The sequence below is a fragment of the Zingiber officinale genome, chromosome 11A (genome assembly GCF_018446385.1).
Source record: "Zingiber officinale cultivar Zhangliang chromosome 11A, Zo_v1.1, whole genome shotgun sequence".
Classification (NCBI taxonomy): Eukaryota; Viridiplantae; Streptophyta; class Magnoliopsida; order Zingiberales; family Zingiberaceae; genus Zingiber; species Zingiber officinale.
The window spans coordinates 94,478,145-94,498,249 of record NC_056006.1 but is presented as its reverse complement, the minus strand read 5'-3'; the positions used below and the strand labels follow the sequence as shown (position 1 = coordinate 94,498,249).

At 42.7% G+C, this 20,105-nt stretch overlaps 1 protein-coding gene across 1 annotated transcript; it reads right to left on the bottom strand.

Annotated features, from left to right (window-relative positions):
• Window positions 1-5,536: 5,536 nt before the first annotated feature.
• On the bottom strand, window positions 5,537-7,898 carry LOC122032234 (cytochrome P450 81Q32-like). Its single transcript, XM_042591506.1, has 2 exons — window positions 6,907-7,898; window positions 5,537-6,251 (listed from the first exon to the last, which is right to left on the bottom strand). The coding sequence occupies exons 1-2, from the start codon at window positions 7,882-7,884 to the stop codon at window positions 5,634-5,636; spliced, it is 1,596 nt and encodes a 531-aa protein (XP_042447440.1). The 5' UTR covers window positions 7,885-7,898; the 3' UTR covers window positions 5,537-5,633.
• Between the last annotated feature and the right edge of the window lie 12,207 nt (window positions 7,899-20,105).

Sequence of the window (20,105 nt, the reverse complement as noted above, 5' to 3'; positions counted from 1 at the left end):
GCTCTCAGGAGACCTCCCTCTAAGCTCTGGTGGATCCGAAGATCGCCGATTGGGAGACCTCCACAATTGGAATCGCGGCAGTGAGCAGAACCTGAGTCGCGTCCGAGAAACCTCTCTCAACACTCTCTGATCACCGGAAGATGAACGCCGGCAGCTGATGATCGTCGTCGTCGAAGAAATCTAGCTCACGGATCTGGATCGAGGAATGGGAGCGTCGGCGTCACGGCGAAGAAGAATATGAAGGCACTGTAGCAAAATCGCGAACCGAGCCCAACTGTAGCTTCTCAAGCGAAGCCTTTTAAACCTCCTCAGTTTTGATCGGACGGTCCAGGTCGTTTCTGGCTTGATCAACGTCTGTGATGTCTTCAGATCTGGATCAAAACCTCTGGATCCTCATCTATGGCTCAGATCTATCCCTCATTAGGTTGGATGAGCCGGATCTTCAATGGATGGCTCAGATCTGCTCAATCTTGGATGAACGGCCTATAATGCTCCGAGGCTTGATCGACTTGATTAACCCTTGATTTGAGCTCAAATGTAGCCTGATCTGATCGGGTCCATGCCCCTTTTGATGCCTACAAAATAAGAATCAAATATTAGCACCAAATACCATGAAAATTAGCTAATTTGCAATTAGGTCCAAAATCAAATGCAATATTGAGATATGATGCTAATGTGAGATTAAACTATGAATAAACCAATAAAAACATGCATTATGATTCAAAATAATATAGCCAAAATCATGGTTATCAATCCTCATAAAGTCTTCGTGACTTATTTGGTCTTTGTGACTAAATTTTGCTCTGGTCTTCGTGACTTGATCCTCATAAAGTCTACGTGACTTATTTAGTCTTTGTGACTAATTTTGCTCTAGTCTTCGTGACATGATCACCTTGTAATCGATACAAAGCTTGATTAGTTGCAAAAGGATATACCCAAATGGAGGGTATTGACTTTGAAGATATATTCTCCCCAGTTGTGAAGTTTGTGTCAATACGTGCCATCCTAGCTATAGTTGCACAATATGACATAGAATTACATCAAATGGATGTAAAAATGGCTTTCCTTAATGGTAATCTTGACGAAAAAATCTATATGGTACAACCAGAAGGTTATGTTGCTGAAGGCCAAGAGAAAAAAGTATGTAGACTTAGGAAGTCATATATGGGCTAAAGCATATCTAGGAAAGCGACTAATTAGAATGAATAGATTCTAGCTAAAAAGGAAGATTAAATTTGATTTACATCTGTGACATTTATTCACAGGTACCAGTTATATTTTTAGTTTAGTACATAAAATGTAATTATGAATAATTTATTTGATTGGAGATGTTGAACATGCTCTTGACATTGAGTCAATATGAGGGATTAGAGATGTTCATAATGATGTAAATAATTTAATCTGGGGTAAAGGCAAGTCATTTATATCTCTGATTCATTCTATGGACATTTATGTCTCTGATTAGTTCATGGAGCAGCTAAGTAAGGTGTGACAATCTTCTTAGCAATTGTATGCTCACTGTGCTTGCTATCGCACGAACCATTTTCCCTAATGTATGGAATGGATGCTCTTATTTGGTCTTTGTTACTAAATTTTTCTCTAGTCTTCGTGACTTGATCCTCATAAAGTCTTCGTGACTTATTTGGTCTTTGTGACTAAAATTTAGCTCTGGTCTTCGTGACTTGATCCTCATAAAGTCTTCATGACTTATTTGGTCTTTGTGACTAAATTTTACTCTGGTCTTCGTGACTTGATCCTCATAAAGTCTACGTGACTTATTTAGTCTTTGTGACTAATTTCGCTCTGGTCTTCGTGACATGATCACCTTGTAATCGATACAAAGCTTGATTAGTTGCAAAAGGATATACCCAAATGGAGGGTATTGACTTTGAAGAGACATTCTCCCCAGTTGTGAAGTTTGTGTCAATACGTGTCATCCTAGCTATAATAGCACAATATGACATGGAATTACATCAGTTGATGTAAAAACGGCTATCCTTAATGGTAATCTTGACAAAGAAATCTATATGGTACAACCAGAAGATTATGTTGCTGAAGGCCAAGAGAAAAAAGTATGTACACTTAGGAAGTCTATATATGGGTTAAAGCAAGCGTCAAGACAATGGAACATAAGATTTAATGAAGTAATATTGTCTTATGGTTTCGAAATGGTCAATGAGGATCATTGTGTTTACCTAAGAAAGGAAAAAGGAAAGTTTGTCATTTTGTCATTATATGTTGATGATATGTTAATAGCTGGAAGCGACATAAAGTGTGTGATAGAAGTCAAATCTTGGCTTTCATCACAATTTGACATAATAGATATGGGAGAAGCAGAGTACATCTTAGGAGTGAAGATCGTTAGAGACCGATCAAAAAGGATTTTGGGTTTGTCCCAAGAAGTTTATATCACTAAGATGCTACAACACTTCAATATGTCATATTGCAATATTGAACAGACGCGTATAACGAAAGGTACTATTTTTTTTAGCAAAAATATGGATCCCAAGACGCCTGAGGAAATAGCCGAAATGAAGAAAAAATCATATGCCAGTGCTATTGGTAGTTTGATGTACACTATGTTGTGTACTCGTCCTTATATAAGCTATGTTGTTGGCTTAATTAGTCGTTTCCAGTCAAACCCAGGATCGAGACACTGGAAAGCGGTGAAGAGGATATTCAGATATCTCAAAGGAGCAGCTGATTATTGCCTCTGTTTTCAAGGATCAGATATGAGCCTAAGTGGCTACTCAAATGCAGATTGGGCAGGAGACCTTGATGATAGAAAATTCACATCTGGCTATGTCTTCTTGTTGAATGATGGTGCCCTCTCATGGAACAGCAAGAAGCAGGCTTGTGTAGCCTTGTCGACAATGGAAGATGAGTATGTGGCTTGTGCAGCGGCTGTACAAGAGGCTGTCTGGCTAAGAAGGTTCCTGAAACATCTGAAGATTGCTGATGACAGTGGGAGTCCTGTTACAGTGTAATGTGACAGTCAAGCTGCAATAGCTTTTTCCAAGGATCCCAAATATCACAGCAAAGGCAAGCATATAAAAATTAAGTATAATTTTGTAAGGGATATTGTTGACAAGAAAAAGGTGATTCTTGAGTACATCCCTATACGAAATATGCTTGCTAATCCTTTTACTAAGCCATTGACTAAAGAGTCATTTCATGGATATGTGAAGTCTTTGGGACTTCGAAGAATATAACTAATTGTAAAGACATTTTGATAAATGAAAAATGTCATGATTTATTCAATGTATATGTCTTAGTTACATTCAAATAAAAGTCTCGATAAGCATGTTGGCAGATTGAGATTGGTCTACTCACATGGACAATCGTCTCTATTTGTTAAGTACAAATAGAGGTAAGACCATTGCTTATGGGACAGCTTATGTAGCTGTGAATAGAGACATACCCATAAGTTAAGGCTACCTTGATAATTGTGTCAAGATGAGATCATTTGTGTAATGATTGGAGTAAATGCATCCACCATTTACTGAATCTGCTTGAGGCCAGATTAGAATTCATATGTTGAATTCAGGATTAGACATTGGGAATGTCTAGATCGAAATATGTACGATGTTAAATTTTGAGAAAAACATGCGCTCTTTTTAGTAAAGAGAATAACATCATAGCATGTGATTTATACCACATGTGCTATGGCGACAAGAAGGGTAGTAGGAGAATGGATCCCTGCTTCTCTACTATGTGAGACCCTTGAGATTATAAGTTAATCTCGATCTTACCCTAAGTGACTATTTAGCTGTCTACTTGAAGTTCTGATCAGTGTCTGCTACTTTAGCATGTTTTCCTACTAGCTATGGATGATTCGGTCTATGGAGCATAACTAAGAAAGCGATTGATTAGAATGAATAGATTCTAGCTAAAAAGAAAGATTAAGATTGATTTACATCTGTGACATTTATTCACTGGTACCAATTACATTTTTAGTTTAGTACATAAAATGTAATTGTGAATAATTTGTTTGATTGGAGATGTTGAACATGCTCTTGACATTGAGTAATTAGGGATTAGAGATGTTCATAATGATGTAAATAATTTAATCTAGGATAAAGGCAAGTCATTTATGTTTCTGATTCGTTCTATGGACATTTATGTCTCTGATTAGTTCTATGGAGCAGCTAAGGTGTGACAATTTTCTTAACAATTGTATGCTTACAGTGCTTGCTGTTGCACGAACCATTTTCCCTAATGTATGGAATAGATGTTCTTATTTGGTCTTTGTAACTAAATTTTGCTCTGGTCTTCGTGACTTGATCCTCATAAAATCTTCGTGACTGATTTGGTCTTTGTGACTAAAATTTAGCTCTGGTCTTCGTGACTTGTTCGTCATAAAGTCTACGTGACTTATTTAGTCTTTGTGACTAATTTTGCTCTGGTTTTCATGACATGATCACCTCGTAGTCTATGTGACTGACATGGTCTTTGTGACCATATGGATTGACTTGGACGAGTGGGAGATATTAGATGTTGCATCAGTTGTAATGTCAGGAAGATGAAGGGGTGTCCATTCACTTTCATCTTCCTCCATTGAACGCCAGCCATCAAGGCATTGGTTGGTAACTGATGTTTTTGCTTGCTATATATAATGGCGTCCAAGGCAATCAGATCAGAGGTGTGCGAGTGAAGCGGAGGTGACCAGAGAGCTTTGGGAGGTGATCAACGAGCAGAGGAGAACGCCGAGAGGTCGGGATTTGGTTCGTGAAAGAGTTCGAGGAGGTTTCATGAGGTGATATTCTCGGCGACAGCAGCAGCGACGTCTCCAGCGGTTCTTCGACGATTTCTTCGGGAAAGCACTGTGAGTGATTACCGCTTTTGCTTCGCTTTAGTTTTCATGCCCTCAAATTACCAACACTTTATACTTGTCCTCGTCGCTTTCAATTGAACTGGCATTCCAGGTTCTGAGTTCTCTGTACCTACAAGGCTTGCCATCCTATGCGCACCTTCATGTAATACGAATTGCACGGCACGTTTTAATTGTTCTATCTATTCTTCGCTGATATTGAAACTTATTTTGGTTTGGTGTATTAAAAAGAAGGGAGGCGGGAGTGACCTGCGAAGCCGGGGGTTGTGCTTGGTGCCGGTGTCAGAGACGGAGCACGTAGCTAGCAGCAACGGCGTCGATCTGTGGTCGCTGGCCATTGGGAACAGCAGAGACTCCTCCGACGCCAAGCACTGATTAGCAGGAGCTGGGAGGCATTGGGTTCTGGCTCCGTTTGCTGTCGGCTTTTCTTTGAAGGGGACACAAAAATAGCCTCGCCCTTGCAAATATATTTTTGTTAAAACACTATTAATGTCGTACAAAGGCGAGCTCGAGAAAAAAGCAGAGATTATAAAGTTGTTTGTCTGCGAGTGGGTATTAACTTGAATTTACACGTGTTAATGCTCCCAGAATTCTGTCGCCATCTCTGTTTGCTTTGTAATCTGATGAAGAAATTGCGGAAACTTTGGCATTAAAAGTAGGACAATAATAGTTATCGTATAATAATTCATTACAATAAGTCCTCACTAAATCCAGAGTTTATCGAGCCTTATTCATTCAATTTTAATTATTTGAGCAGAGAAGATAATTTATTTTTGGGAAGCCCTTCAGATCACATATCCTCTCACAGCTGCGAAAGGAGTGGCACCATGCTCTGGCGTGGCTTGTACAACGCCTCCAATGGCGTCGCCTTGGGCATGGACAGTCCTAGCCCCTCCGTCATGTCCACCTCCTCCGGCGACACTTTCTCCCACTCGAAGCACTGGACGAACGTCGCCAGCATCAACCCTACCGTTCGCATAGCTAGACCCTCGCCGGGGCATTGCCGCCGCCCCATCCCAAACGGCATGAACTTGTATCCCTTCGCCGCCTCCCCCGCCATGAACCTCTCCGGCTTGAACTTCTCGGGCTCGTCCCAGAGGCCAGCATCCCTGTGGATAGCCCACACGTTGACGAGCAGCATGGTGCCGGCGGAGACGTCGAATCCCGCGACGGTGCAGTCTTTGGAAGTTTCGTGGGGCACGAGGAGAGGGGCGGCGGGGTACAATCGCAGAGTCTCGTGGATGATGCAGTTCAAGTAGGGGAGGTTGGTGAGGTCGTCTTCGGAGACCAGCCGCCCGTGGCCGACCGTTGTGTCAAGCTCGGTGGCGGCCTTCTGTAGAACGTGAGGATGGTTTAACAACAAGCTCATTGCCCACTCTGTTGTGCCGGCGGAGGTGTCTGTTCCTGCTGTGAACATTGTCTATAATAAAACAACAAAAACGTATATCCATCAATCTTGTGGAAAAGGGGATGCGCCGAGGTGCACCGAAAAATTATGCACGCAAAATTCATAAACTTGTTTTTCATAATGGTGCCAAAAGGGTTGTTTTTGTGGCTTCAATGAATTGAAAAAACATATGATACGGTTAAGAGGAAAGGACCTTTGGGTAGGGTCATAGGGTCAATATGTCAGTATAAATATCGGTCAAAGTTATAGATGGATTAAAAAATCGAGTAACTGGTCTTGCAGGACTCACTCTCCCGATCCGTCGTGTCGATTGGATAAACTGTCTATAGAATCTTATTCCCAGCACAGAATAGACTCGCTCGGGGCTTCGCTCTCCACGCTCTCTAGATTGGTCCTATCAATTGGACAAGCTCATTAAAGAGTAATATTCACGATTTGGATCAAACTCACTCGGGGTTCCGCTCTCCAGTTTCCGCTCTCCTCTCTCTCCCGCTTAGCCCTGTCAATTGGGTATGCCCTCTAAAAAACCTCTGGCTCAGACCGGACTCACTCGATTTAGTACTTACAAGAAAGTCTAAAGCAGGTCATCCGGTCCTTGTGATTTTGATACAAAATTATAATACATAATTTTCTCAATTAAGTATTAAGACGAAGAGTGTGCACGTACTATCATTAGGCCCCTGATGATGTCATCCGTGTAGCGATCCGGATCGATGCTTTGCAGTGACAACATAACGTCCATCATTGTCTTCCTTCCTTCCCCATCCACGCCGCCGCCGCCATTATCCTCGATCTGTCGTCTCTCTCGGTGCTGCACTATGAGATTTCCCCAAAACTCATCCCTCCTCCTCCGAAGCCTCATTAGCCTCTTCTCCAGCCCGCGCCACGCCACTCTCATAAACGCCGGCATGTAGTCCCCTGCGTTTGCGGCCGCCGTGCTCAACCGTAGTCCCTCGATCACCATCTCCCTGACGATCAGCCTCTGCTTTGGCGTCTCCCCCGCCAGCGGAACCACCAGCTGTTCGATGATGGCGCACACGAGGTCGAACAAAGTTGACTTTAGATCCAGCCTCCTCGGTGCGCCACCGCTGCTGCCGCCTTGCTGGAGGAAGAGGTTCCGCACGAGGGCTCTGATCTCCCCGGTGCGAAGGTCAGAGGAGGCGCGTAGGCTGCCGGACGTGAGCAAGTGCATGGAGGTGATGCGGCGGAGGTCGCGCCAGTGGGACCCGTAGGGTGCCCACAGCATGGCGGTGAAGTCGTACCCGAGGATCTTGCCGGCGAGGAAGCGGGGGCGGTTCGCGAAGGCGATGTCGTGGACGGTGAAGCACTCTTCGGCGGCGGACGGAGAGGACACGAGGAGGATGGGGCGGGAACCGAAGCGGAGGAGAACGACGGGGCCGTGGGCGGCGGAGATGGCGGCGAGAGGGCGGTGAATCGGCGGTTTGAGGAGGTGGAGGTGGCCTAAAATCGGAAAGGAAGGGGGACTGGGCGGTAGACGGCGGTGGTTTTGGCGCTGACGATGAAATATGAGAAAAATACTTAAGAGGAAGAGAAACAGAGAGGGGAGGACGAACTGGAGAAGAGCCAAATTGGTGATGGCCATTTTGGAGTGAAGAAAAATTTGGATAGGCTTCGTAGTGATCATGTCTACTTATAGCGAAGCTTAGGAATGAAGAACGTCTAGAATTAAATTAAAAGACTTCTTTCTTCTTCCGCACTTTCAATTTGGGATATTATTAACTCCATGACATTTGAAAAAGACTTCTTTCTTCTTCCGCACTTTCAATTTGGGATATTATTAACTCCATGACATTTCAATTTGGGATATTATTAACTCCATGACATTTGAAAAAGACTTCTTTCTTCTTCCGCACTTTCAATTTGGGATATTATTAACTCCATGACATTTGAAAAAGACTTCTTTCTTCTTCCGCACTTTCAATTTGGGATATTATTAACTCCATGACATTTCAATTTGGGATATTATTAACTCCATGACATTTGAAAAAGACTTCTTTCTTCTTCCGCACTTTCAATTTGGGATATTATTAACTCCATGACATTTGAAAAAGACTTCTTTCTTCTTTCGCACTTCTTTCTTCTTTAGCATATGATTTTTCTTTGAAAAAACTACTTGTGAATAGTGGAAAATCGTTCAAAACTCTCGAACAATAAATCACTCTTCCTTCTTCATCTCCAGATAAACAAGTTTATTTTCTTCATCATTTGAATACATTCTAATTTATTTAATTATTCTTTATTTTTTATAACTATAAAAAAATTTTAAAAAAATATAATTCTTTTTAAATTCAACATATTTAAATTAGAATAGAGTATATTTTTTATTAAATTACGTACCACTTGGTATGACTCCCAATCAATTAGTAAGACAAAAAAATGTCATAATAAATTTGATAGAAAATTTATTATATTTTAATTTAAATAAATTCAAATTTAGAAAGAATTATATTTTATTTTAATTTTTTATATTTATTAAAAAAGAGTGATTAGATAAATTGATATCTATTATATTTTAGTTAGGGAGTAGGAATAAATATATTTTTATATGAAAACTGAGTATAAAGTTTAAGTTTTGATTGGGAATTTTTTTTATAATTTGTCGGAGAATCGTAAAAAATCTAGAATATTTTTTTATTAATTTAAAAATAGTAAATTTGGACTAAGAAGTTGAAAAAGAGATGAACTGATTGAGTTAATCCTGCCAAATGCATTAGAGAAGCCAAGAGTTGAATAAAAGCGTAGTGTATTGTGTGTTGTTTAAGAAAAACTCAAAATGATCCACAAGTTTCTTCCTTCGTTACTTGTTTTTTCCCGGTACACCACTGCAATTTTTTTTCTTTTGATTTTCTTTTAATGACTTTTATGCAAGTGTTGGGCATCCCTAATAGGATGTTAAAGAGGGGAGTGTCAAGATAGATGAACTCTTCTTTTTTTATATATATATATTTTATTTTATTATTTTTTAATTGTAAAAAATATATTAAAAAAATTTAATATTATTTTTTAAAAATAGTAAAATTATTTTTTTAAAAAATAAGATTATTATTAAAAAATAATAATAATAATTTAAATATTTTAAATTATATTTATTTAATATGCATTAATTTTTAAATGAATGAGTGGACTGTGAGATTCATAAATAATGAGTGTTAATGCTAAAAGGATTGTGGGGGAAAGAGATATGTTATTATATGAGTATATGACAGTAGACCTCATGCTTTTTGATGAGATGGTGGAAGATCCGATGATAGGGAGGGGCCCGCTCAGCAGAGTGGTCAAGGATACGGTGAAAGTCAAAGTCAGGGTGGTCAACGCCCTATATCGTCCTCCGATCGGGCAACCCACTTGCCCGATCGGACCAAGGAATATCCGGTCCGACCGGATATCAGTCCAGCTCAGCTTCATACCGAGCTTCCGACACTCAGAACGAGTAGCAGCGAATCCAGTGGCCGAGCGCACCCGGAACCGAGCAGACTGCATCCGAACATGACTTCTCCGCATGGGCTTAATGGCGGAGCAAGTACAATGGAAGGTTGGCCGAGTGGCTCTCCTGCTCGGCCCAAGGACAAGGTCGCCCGGGTGATTGAAGGCAGGCCGAGCGGCTATCCCGCTCGGCCCAGGGACAAGGTTGCTCGAACATATGACGACAGGCCGAGCGGCTCTCCCGCTCGGCCCAGTAACAGACAAAAGGAGTAGTTGGTGATATCCTTTTGGGAATCAGTGCCTCCGACAGGCGGCAAGGTTGACGACATGGTTAGGTAGAGGATTGTATGACGGAAGCTTCCATTGTCTTTTCAGAGATATGCTGGGGCCATTACGGTATGGTGTCAGGGATGCTTTTCTGACATGTCTTTTGAAGGTATGCTTTGAGGAGCGTGCACTCCTTGAGAAGCGTGCACGCGCTCCCCGGAAGTCCTATATAAGGACCCCCAAGCTTCGACGGAGGTATGAGATCTCTACTGTAGCTACGGTTACGCTGCTGTTTTCACTTCTCTTCTTTGCTTATTGCCACTGCCGATGACTGACTTGAGCGTTGGAGGGCCAATGCTGGAGAACCCTTCCCTGGCTCGGCACTGACTTCTTGTGGTTGCAGGCTCGTCTCGTCGGAGGTCCACGTATGGTCAACGGGAGCGTCACATCCCAAACGTCCATCGCTTCGACTCTCGGACATGATTAAATTTGGTGCTGTCTGTGGGAACACACCTACATCCGAGCCGCGAAGATGGAAGAAGCTAGACGACTGCACACTGTGACACTCACCCAAGAGGAGCTCGACGCGCTCATACAAGCACGAGTAGCAAAGATAGTGGAGCAGTAGCAGCCGCAGAAAGCGCTGGCCGATCGGCTGGCGCAGCAAGTGACATCGGCATCAAGGGGTTGAGCGGTGCATGAAGACCGGCCGGAGCAGCTCTCCATCTGCGGGCAAAACAAAGGGCCAACCAGCACGTAAGGAGATACACCGCCCGCCCCGATACCATTCCACCTGTCTTTGTTCCAAACGCCCTCTGAAATTGCGCAGGTGAATCAAGATTGAAGATCCTCGTTAGATGAAGCGCCTGTCCGGGGCGCGCGAAAAGGAAAGGCTCCCCGAAGCAATGCATCGCCAGAGCAGGTCAACAGGTAGTTCTTCAAAGAAATTCTACAAGATCCATTGCCGAGACACTATGCTCCCTTGGCGATCGGAGAATACAACGGGTCGATCGACCCGGATGATCATCTTGGTAAGTTCGACAACGCTACTACTCTTCATCAATATACAGATGGAGTCAAGTGTCGGGTCTTCCTTACGACGCTCTCCGGCTCGTCACAACGTTAGTTCCGAAGGCTGCCGGATGGATCAATCTGAAGCTTCAAAGACTTCCGAGTGGTCTTCCTACACCACTTTGTGAGTAGTAGACATTATCAGAAGAACAACGTTAGTCTGTTCTCCACAAAGCAAGGACCCAGAGAGGCTCTCTGAGCGTACATTCAGCGCTTCAACCAGGTGGCCATAGATATCCCTTCGGTCTCATCCGAGACCATGATGAATGCCTTCACCCAAGGGCTCGTCGAAGGAGACTTCTTCTGGTTGCTCATCAGGAAGCCGCCTCGAGACTACGACCACATGCTAAAGAAGGCCAACGAATACATCAACATAGAAGAAGTCTAGGCGGCAAGAAGAAAGGAGACGCCATCTGAGCCATCAACGCCGACCGAACGAAGGTCGGCTAGCAGCCACCAGCTGCCGATAGGACCCAGAGCCGAGTGGGTGCGGCTGCACTAGGAGGCAAGGGCACACGTCGTCCAGCATGTGGCCGCCGGGCACCCAAAACCAAAGGGAAAGGTATGGACCCCTTGTCGGGTTTTTCGGGCCGCGAAAACCCTGAAAGCCCCAGCAACGGATCCGTGCGAAGAATAAAACTTCGAAAACATTACGAGTACGAGTTTACAAAGACTTGATCTACACTAGAAGAAGATTTTTACCCTTGATGCGTGCCCTTTTCGTATCCCGCTCGTCCAATGGTGCCGGATCTCAAGGTTGTCAAAGTAGACAACCCTCTAGAAGTATCCACACAAACACAAGAAGGAGATCACCAAACTAAAGTGTGCTAGCACCTTAGTATGGTTCGGAAAGATAAGGAGAGGGAGAGAAGAAAATGGAGCAAGGAAGAAGATGAAGGAGGAATGAATTCAATTGAATGAAAAATTCATTCTCAACCCATCAAAAGTGGCCGGCCACTTTCACAAATGTAACCCCCATTGTTGCATTAAGTGGCCATTAAAGAGGGAATATGTAACCTCCATGAGGTGGCACACACATGTGGCAAACATGATGATGTGGCACATCATCATTGACCACTTAATGTCAAGTCACAAATGATGTGGCATAAAGTCAAGTCAAACTTGACTCTTCCTCTTCCTCTCAAGTCAAGTCTTGACTTAATTTCTCTTATGGTTGATCTAATCCAACCATTTGATTCAAACCAATTTAATATAATGAATCTAATGTTGGGTTCTTCGGGCCGCGAAAACCGCTTTTCCGCGTCGCGGAAACCCCGAGTCACCCAAAGCCGTAGATCCATGCAAAGATTCGTAAACAAAACTTTTCGAAAAACCTTTTCTTGCACGAGTTTGTAAAACCTTAGATCTACACTAGATAAGGGTTATACCTTCGAAGCGTGCCTTTCGCTTATCCCGCTCGTCCAAGGAGTTGCCGGATCTCTAGACCGTCAAACGCCGGTCCTCTAGAAGTATCCACACGGACACGTAGGTGGAGAAAAACCTCACACAAAGGTGTGCTAGCACCTTGGTGAGATTCGGCCAAGCAAGGAGGAGAGGGAGAGGGAGAGCTTGAGAGGAAGAAGGAGGAAAAAAATTACCACACTTGAATGAAAATGAATTCAAATTCCTTCACAAAGTGGCCGACCACTTTCATCTTGTGTAACTCCCCATTAAATGCAATTAATGTGAAGTTAATAAGAAAATGGCTTTGTAACTTCCATGAGGTGGCACCCATGATGATGTGGAATATCATTATTGGTCCACCTAATGCCAACTCACCAATGAGGTGGCAAAAGGTCAAGTCAAAATTGACCTTTGGACTTCCTTCTCAAGTCAAGTCAAACTTGACCCAATCTCTACCATGGTTGATCTAATCTAACCATTTGATTCGAGTCAACTTAATATAATGAATCTAATTCATTAAATTAAATTAATTCAATGAGTCAAAATCTAAATTAGACTCATTGAACACATGAATCAACTTGAGTCGAACTCAAGTTAGCCCAATTAGGATTACTCTTAATCCAATTTGATTCATCAAATGAATCTAATCCTCTTGGTTCATCATATGAACCTAATCTCCATCTAATTGTCCTAAGTGTGTGACCCTATAGGTTCTTGTAACGTTGGCAATGCCCTAAACCCATTTAGGAGCATAAGTAATGAGCGGTATCTAGCAACACATCATTATTACCCAAGTTACAAGAATGTCGAGATCCGACATCACCTTGTGACTACTCACAAAATAATGACAAGTGTCCTTCTATCCTAGACATCTAGATTGATCAATGTGAGACATAGATCGTGTCATCCTCTAATCAATCTAAATCTTGAACTCCAAGTAGACTCACTCGATCAAATGAGCTCAACATCTAATGTTGACTCATTTGGGCATGGCTATGCACTTAGTGGTCTCACTCTATCAAGAATACCGATGTCGCTCCCGTCATATGGGAGGGATAGATCCCATCTACATCACTCACATCCCTCTACATAATTCGTTATATACCCAGTAATCGCCTTTATAGTCCACCCAGTTACGGGTGACGTTTGACGAAACCAAAGTACATAACTCCTTATGTAGGGATCCATGGTGACTTCAGGTCTAAGGACTAATAGTCATACTAATAGCCACATGAGAAAGTATATGACACTCATATAACGATCCATGATACTTTCTCATGGTGGGTCATTCGATACATTCTCTAATGCATACCCATGTGTCGACTGATATCTCTATATCCATGACTTGTGAGATCAAGTCATCGAGTGACCTACATGCTAGTCTTATTGTATTAACATTGTCCCTGAATGCTAATACTTGACTAGGAATGATTTAGAGTAGTGTTCCCTATATCATCTCACTATCGATTCAACTAATCGATTGATATAGGTATGAACCTTCTACTCAAGGACGCTATTATACTTAGTCTATTTGGCACTAATATAAATAAGTATAATAACCAAACAAATGCCTTTATTAATATAAAAGAATATGATATACATGAGTCCATACAATCATCAAATGATTGGCTCTAGGGCTCTAACTAACAATCTCCCACTAGCACTAGTGCCAATCAGTATAGGCTCTAAGGCCTAAAGACCTAGTGTGACCATCATGCTTCCTCTGTGCCAAAGCCTTGGTCAAGGGATCTGCGATGTTAGCCTCTGTAGGTACTCTGCAAATCTTCACATCTCCTCTATCGATAATCTCTCGAATGAGATGGAAGCGCCGTAGTATATGCTTGGTCCGCTGGTGTGAGCGAGGTTCCTTCGCCTGTGCTATAGCTCCATTGTTGTCACAATAGAGCTCAACTGGGTCAGTGATGCTAGGAACCACCCCAAGTTCAGTAATGAACTTGCGGATCCAAACTGCCTCCTTTGATGCAGCAATATACTCGGCTTCTGTTGTAGAATCAGCTACTGTATCCTGCTTCGAACTCTTCTAGCTGACAGCACCACCATTAATGCAAAATACGAACCCTGACTGCGATCGGTAATCATCCTGATCGGTCTGAAAGCTGGCATCACTGTAACCCTTTACAGTTAGCTCATCATTGCCTCCATATATCAAGAAATATTCTTTAGTCCTTCGTAAGTACTTAAGAATATTCTTGACCGCTATCCAGTGACTTTCACCTGGATCTGCTCGTCATGCTCAAAGCATACGAGACATCAGGTCGAGTACACAACATGGCGTACATGATCGATCCTATGGCTGAGGCATAAGGGATCTGATCCATGCGGTCTCTCTCCTCTCTAGAAGAGGGACCTTGAGTCTTCGAAAGACTCACGCCATGTGACATCGGCAGAAATCCCTTCTTGGAGTTCTGCATGGCAAACCGAAGGAGTACCTTGTCAATATATGTACTCTGACTTAGGCCAAGCAATCTCTTAGATCTATCTCTATAGATCTGTATCCCTAGAATGCGGGATGCCTCACCTAAGTCCTTCATTGAGAAGCAACTCCCTAGCCAGGTCTTGACAGACTAAAGCATAGGGATGTCCTTCCCAATGAGTAGTATGTCATCCACATGCAATATGAGGAAGACAACTATATCCCCTACAACCTTCTTGTAGACACAAGGTTCATCTTCGATCTTGATGAAACCAAACTGTTTGATTGCATCATCGAATCGAAGATTCCAGTTTCGAGAAGCTTGCTTTAGTCCATAAATGGACCTATGCAGCTTGCATACTCTACTAGTATACTGTGGATCTACAAAACCCTCAGGTTGTGTCATGTACACATCCTCGAGTAGGTTTCCATTCAGAAACGCGGTTTTGACATCCATCTGCCATATCTCATAGTCATGGTAGGCTGCAATAGCAAGCATGATCCGAATGGACTTAAACATCGCTATTGGAGAAAAGGTTTCATCATAGTCAATGCCATGAATCTGCTTGAAACCTTTAGCTACCAAGCGACCCTTATAAATAAGTCCATCCATGTCAGTCTTTCTCTTAAAGACCCACTTACACCTAATAGGTTTTACCCCTTCAGGTGGATCAACCAAAGTCCATACTTGGTTGGTGTACATGGATTCCATTTCGGATCTCATGGCTTCTAGCCATTTCTCGGAATCTGGTCTCATCACAGCTTCCTGATAGGTGGTAGGCTCATCCTCTATGAGCATAACGTCATCATGGTCAGACAAGAGAAATGAGTATCTCTCAGGCTGACGACGTACCCTATCAGACCTGCGAAGAGGTATGTCCACATGAACCGGTTGTTGTTCCTCAACTCCTTGTGGAACAACATCATCCACAACACTTTGTGGTTCTAGTTCAATTTCCATCGAGGCATCAGTGCTATTGTTCGCATCTTGAATTTCTTCAAGATCGAACGCGCTCCCATTAGTCTTTCTAGAAACAAAGTCCCTTTCTAGAAAGACCCCAGTCTTTGCCACAACTACCTTGTGCTGACTGGGAATGTAGAAGTAATATCCCTTAGTTTTCTTGGGATATCTAATGAAAAAGCACTTGTCGGATTTGGGTCCTAATTTGTCTGAGACTTGACGTCTAACGTAAGCCTCACAACCCCAAATCCTCATGAAAGACACCTGGGCATCTCTTCCAGTCCATATCCTATATGGTGTCTTTATTACGACCTTTAATGGAACTCAGTTGAGTATGAAAGCTGCCGTGTCTAGAGCATATCCCCATAGATATGTCGGAAGATCTGTGTGACTCATCATAGATCGTACCATATCTAATAAGGTACGATTCCTCCTTTCAGATACACCATTCCACTGTGGTGTTCCAGGAGGAGTGAGTTGAGATAAAATCCCACACTCAGCTAAGTAGTCACGAAACTCATGGCTTAAGTATTCACCACCTCGATCTGATCGAAGTAGCTTAATACTCTTGCCAAGCTGGTTCTGTACTTCATTCTTGAATTCTTTGAACTTTTCAAAGGATTCAGACTTATGTGTCATCAAGTACACATAACCGTATCTACTGAAATCATCAGTAAATGTGATGAAGTACCTATAACCGCCTCTAGCAACAACATTGAAAGGGCCACATACATCACTATGTATGAGTCCTAACAAATCAGTTGCTCTCTCGCTATGCCCACTAAAGGGCGTCTTGGTCATCTTGCCTCGTAGGCATGACTCGCATATCTCATATGATTCAAAATCAAATGAGTCCAGCAAACCATCCTTATGGAGCTGGGATAAGCGCTTGTCATTTATATGACCTAAGCGACAGTGCCAGAGGTAGGTTTGGTTCATGTCATTTGACTTGAACCTCTTGGTACTAATGTTATAGATAGGGCTCTCAAGGTCTAGAATATAGAGTCCGTTTATTAGTGGTGCACTACAATAGAACATATCTTTTAAATAAATAGAACAACATTTGTCTTTTATTATAAAAGAGTATCGTTTCTTGTCTAAACAAGAAACTGAAACTATGTTCTTAGTAAGAGCAGGCACATAACAACAATCATCTAAATCTAGTACAAGCCCAGAGAGAAGTTCCTACAGAACAGCGACAACCCGTGCTCCATTGCCTACTCGTGGTCCACCTCGCCCTTTGCCAATGCTCTGCTATTTCTCACCATCAGGACAAATGTGAGAAGCACATCCGATATCTAATACCCATGATGTAGAAATAGATAAATTGACTTCTATAACATATATACGAGTGGAAGTCTCACTTCGCTTCTTCTTAAGATCTTCCAAGTATACCTTGCAGTTTCTCTTCCAGTGCCGGTCTGACCGCAGTGGAAGCGGTAGCATCCTTGGCGACCCCTCCTTTAGGCTTCAATGCCTTGCCTTTGCCCTTGGCTTGGGACTTTCCTTTGCCTTTGGGCTTGCCTTTGCCCTTATGCTTCGGACCATCGAATGGGCTTAACCTTCTTAAGGTTAATCTCAGCATTCGTAACATACTAAGGAGCTCGGGCGTGGCTTGTCAATCTCGTTCATGTTATAGTTGAGCGAATTGACTATAGCTATCCGGCAAGGATTGCAAGATTAAGTCGATGGCCGACTCTTGGCCAAGTGGGAACCAGTCTTTGTAGGTTCTCTATGTACCCAATTATCTTGAGTACATAAGGACCTACAGGAGCCCCGTCGACATCTTGCACTAGTGCCTTCGAGTTCTCAAATCTCTCATGCCTCGCTTGTCCCTGATATAGTTGGCGAAGATGCTCAACCATATCAAAAGCGCCCATCAACTCATGTTGCTTCTGAAGCTCTGAGTTCATGGTCGCGAGCATTAGACAGGACACATCTAATGCGTCGTCTTGATGCTTCTTGTAAGCATCTTTGTCGGCTCGCGGGGCATTGGCAGGAGGAGCCTCCAGAATGGGCTGCTCCAGAACGTACAGCTTACGCTCCTGGGTGAGAACTATTCTCAAGTTCCTGTACCAGTCCAGGAAATTCGCTCCGTTGAGCTTGTCCTTCTCAAGGACAGATTGCAGGGAGAAGGAATTCGTGTTCGACGTCATGGTTATCTACAACAGAAAATTTACAGAAATAAATATCATATTCTTTAAAAATCATTTAATTAGGCCTTTAATTAAATGATGCTCCCACTGAATTCTATAATTCTTGTGGGACAAGATCCACATCATACTAACCCTTGAGTTAGCTTTGGCTAATACGTCCAAGGCTTAGTATGATCGGTAGGTAACGATTACCAATTACATCTCTATGCAACTCTTGTTTATAGAATCAATATCCGCATTTATATTAAAACTCGAGTTAGCTTTGGCTAATACATCCGAGAGTTAATATAGATGTGATTTTGACCTATCTTTCCAACTATTGGAAGAATGCCTATAGTTGACTCGATCCAACCGAGTAACTATGAATACTCAATCTAATTGAGTTTGTATTCACCCATGCGTTGATAGACGGGACCAAGATTGTCCCTCCGTACCCTACCAAGATAATATGTATTGCTCTGCTTTGGCAGATTCAACAATACATGTGATCGAGGTAGTGATAGGTATCACGGCACGGTTAGGCATTTTAGAGTTGGTTCGATCTAGATCTAATCTAATCGAGAAGGATGCATCTTGTGCACGACTTAGATCTAATCTAATCGCAAGGGTGCATCATGTGCACGACTTAGATCTAATCAAATCGTTAAGGCACTAATTAATTAATTAATTATTAAACATGCATCAAATACATAACAATTAATTAATTAATCTATTTGTGATTTAGTCTTGGCCCTACTACGATCTTCTCAAGCCAATGAGAAGATCGATTGGTCAACCTAGGGTCAACAGCTTCTCCAAGCTCCTCCCTTTGACCACCTTGTGTTGCTCGTGCCCGCCTCGGAACTCCGTCTCGTGTGGACCTTCCACCGCTCCAATTTGTACATTACAATTTGAAACTCGAGTTACATTCGAGTCTAAATCTAATTTACAACAAGAATATAAAAGAAGGCACGATGCGCAGGTCGCGAATAAATAAAACATACAACACGCACAAACACATAACGGCACGCAGGCCGTATTATGAATTACAACACAACCAATCATATTGGGTTTTTGGGCCATGACTATCACAAAATTTATATATAATTCAAAATTATATATTTTCATAATTTTATATAATTTAAAAATTAATTTTTAAAATTTTTACGAGTAAAATTTCCCGGCGGTCCCGTTTAGCGGTTTCGGGCGCAATCGCGGAACGGATCCCCTTGCGGGGCCCAGGGGCAGCGCCCCTACCCGCGATCTAACCATCGCGAGGGTTCCTTTGCGATCCAACAGCGCCTAAACCCGCTGTCCCAAAACGATTTGGGCCGAGACATTGCCGTTTCGGAAAAATCTTCCCGGCGGGTTCGTTTTTAGCGATTTCGGGTGCAACCGCGGAGCAAATCCCCTTGCGGGGTTAGGGGCAGTACCCCTACCCACGATCTAACCATCGTGAGTTGCTCCTTTGCAATCTAATGGCACCCGACCCCGCTGTCCCAAACGGATTTGGGGCAAAATAAAGCCGTTTAAAAGAAACTTTCCGGTAGCCGAAGCCTACAAGTGCCGAGACACTTGTGCTTTGCTTCTACGGAAAAATTACTCATAAAAACTCTAAAAACTCAATTTTTACAGAAAATCACAGAAGGTATATTTTTCATAAAAATACAAACGAACTCGTACAAGTCTTTGCACGTGGCTCTGATACCACTGTTGGGTTCTTCGGGCCGCCAAAACCGCTTTTCCACGTCGCGGAAACCCCGAGTCACCCAAAGCCGTAGATCCATGCAAAGATTCGTAAACAAAACTTTTCGAAAAACCTTTTCTTGCACGAGTTTGTAAAACCTTAGATCTACACTAGATAAGGGTTATACCTTCGAAGCGTGCCTTTCGCTTATCCCGCTCGTCCAAGGAGTTGCCGGATCTCTAGACCGTCAAGCGCCGGTCCTCTAGAAGTATCCACACGGACACGTAGGTGGAGAAAAACCTCACACAAATGTGTGCTAGCACCTTGGTGAGATTCGGCCAAGCAAGGAGGAGAGGGAGAGGGAGAGCTTGAGAGGAAGAAGGAGGAAGAAAATTACCACACTTGAATGAAAATGAATTCAAATTCCTTCACAAAGTGGCCGACCACTTTCATCTTGTGTAAC

Bases quoted from the DNA above. Each gene is read 5' to 3' on its own strand.
- LOC122032234 (XM_042591506.1), bottom strand. From the start codon at position 7,884: ATGATCACTACGAAGCCTATCCAAATTTTTCTTCACTCCAAAATGGCC. The intron at 6,252-6,906 runs GTACGTGCACAC...GTTTTATTATAG, and splicing joins TCATCAGGGGCCTAATGATA to ACAATGTTCACAGCAGGAAC.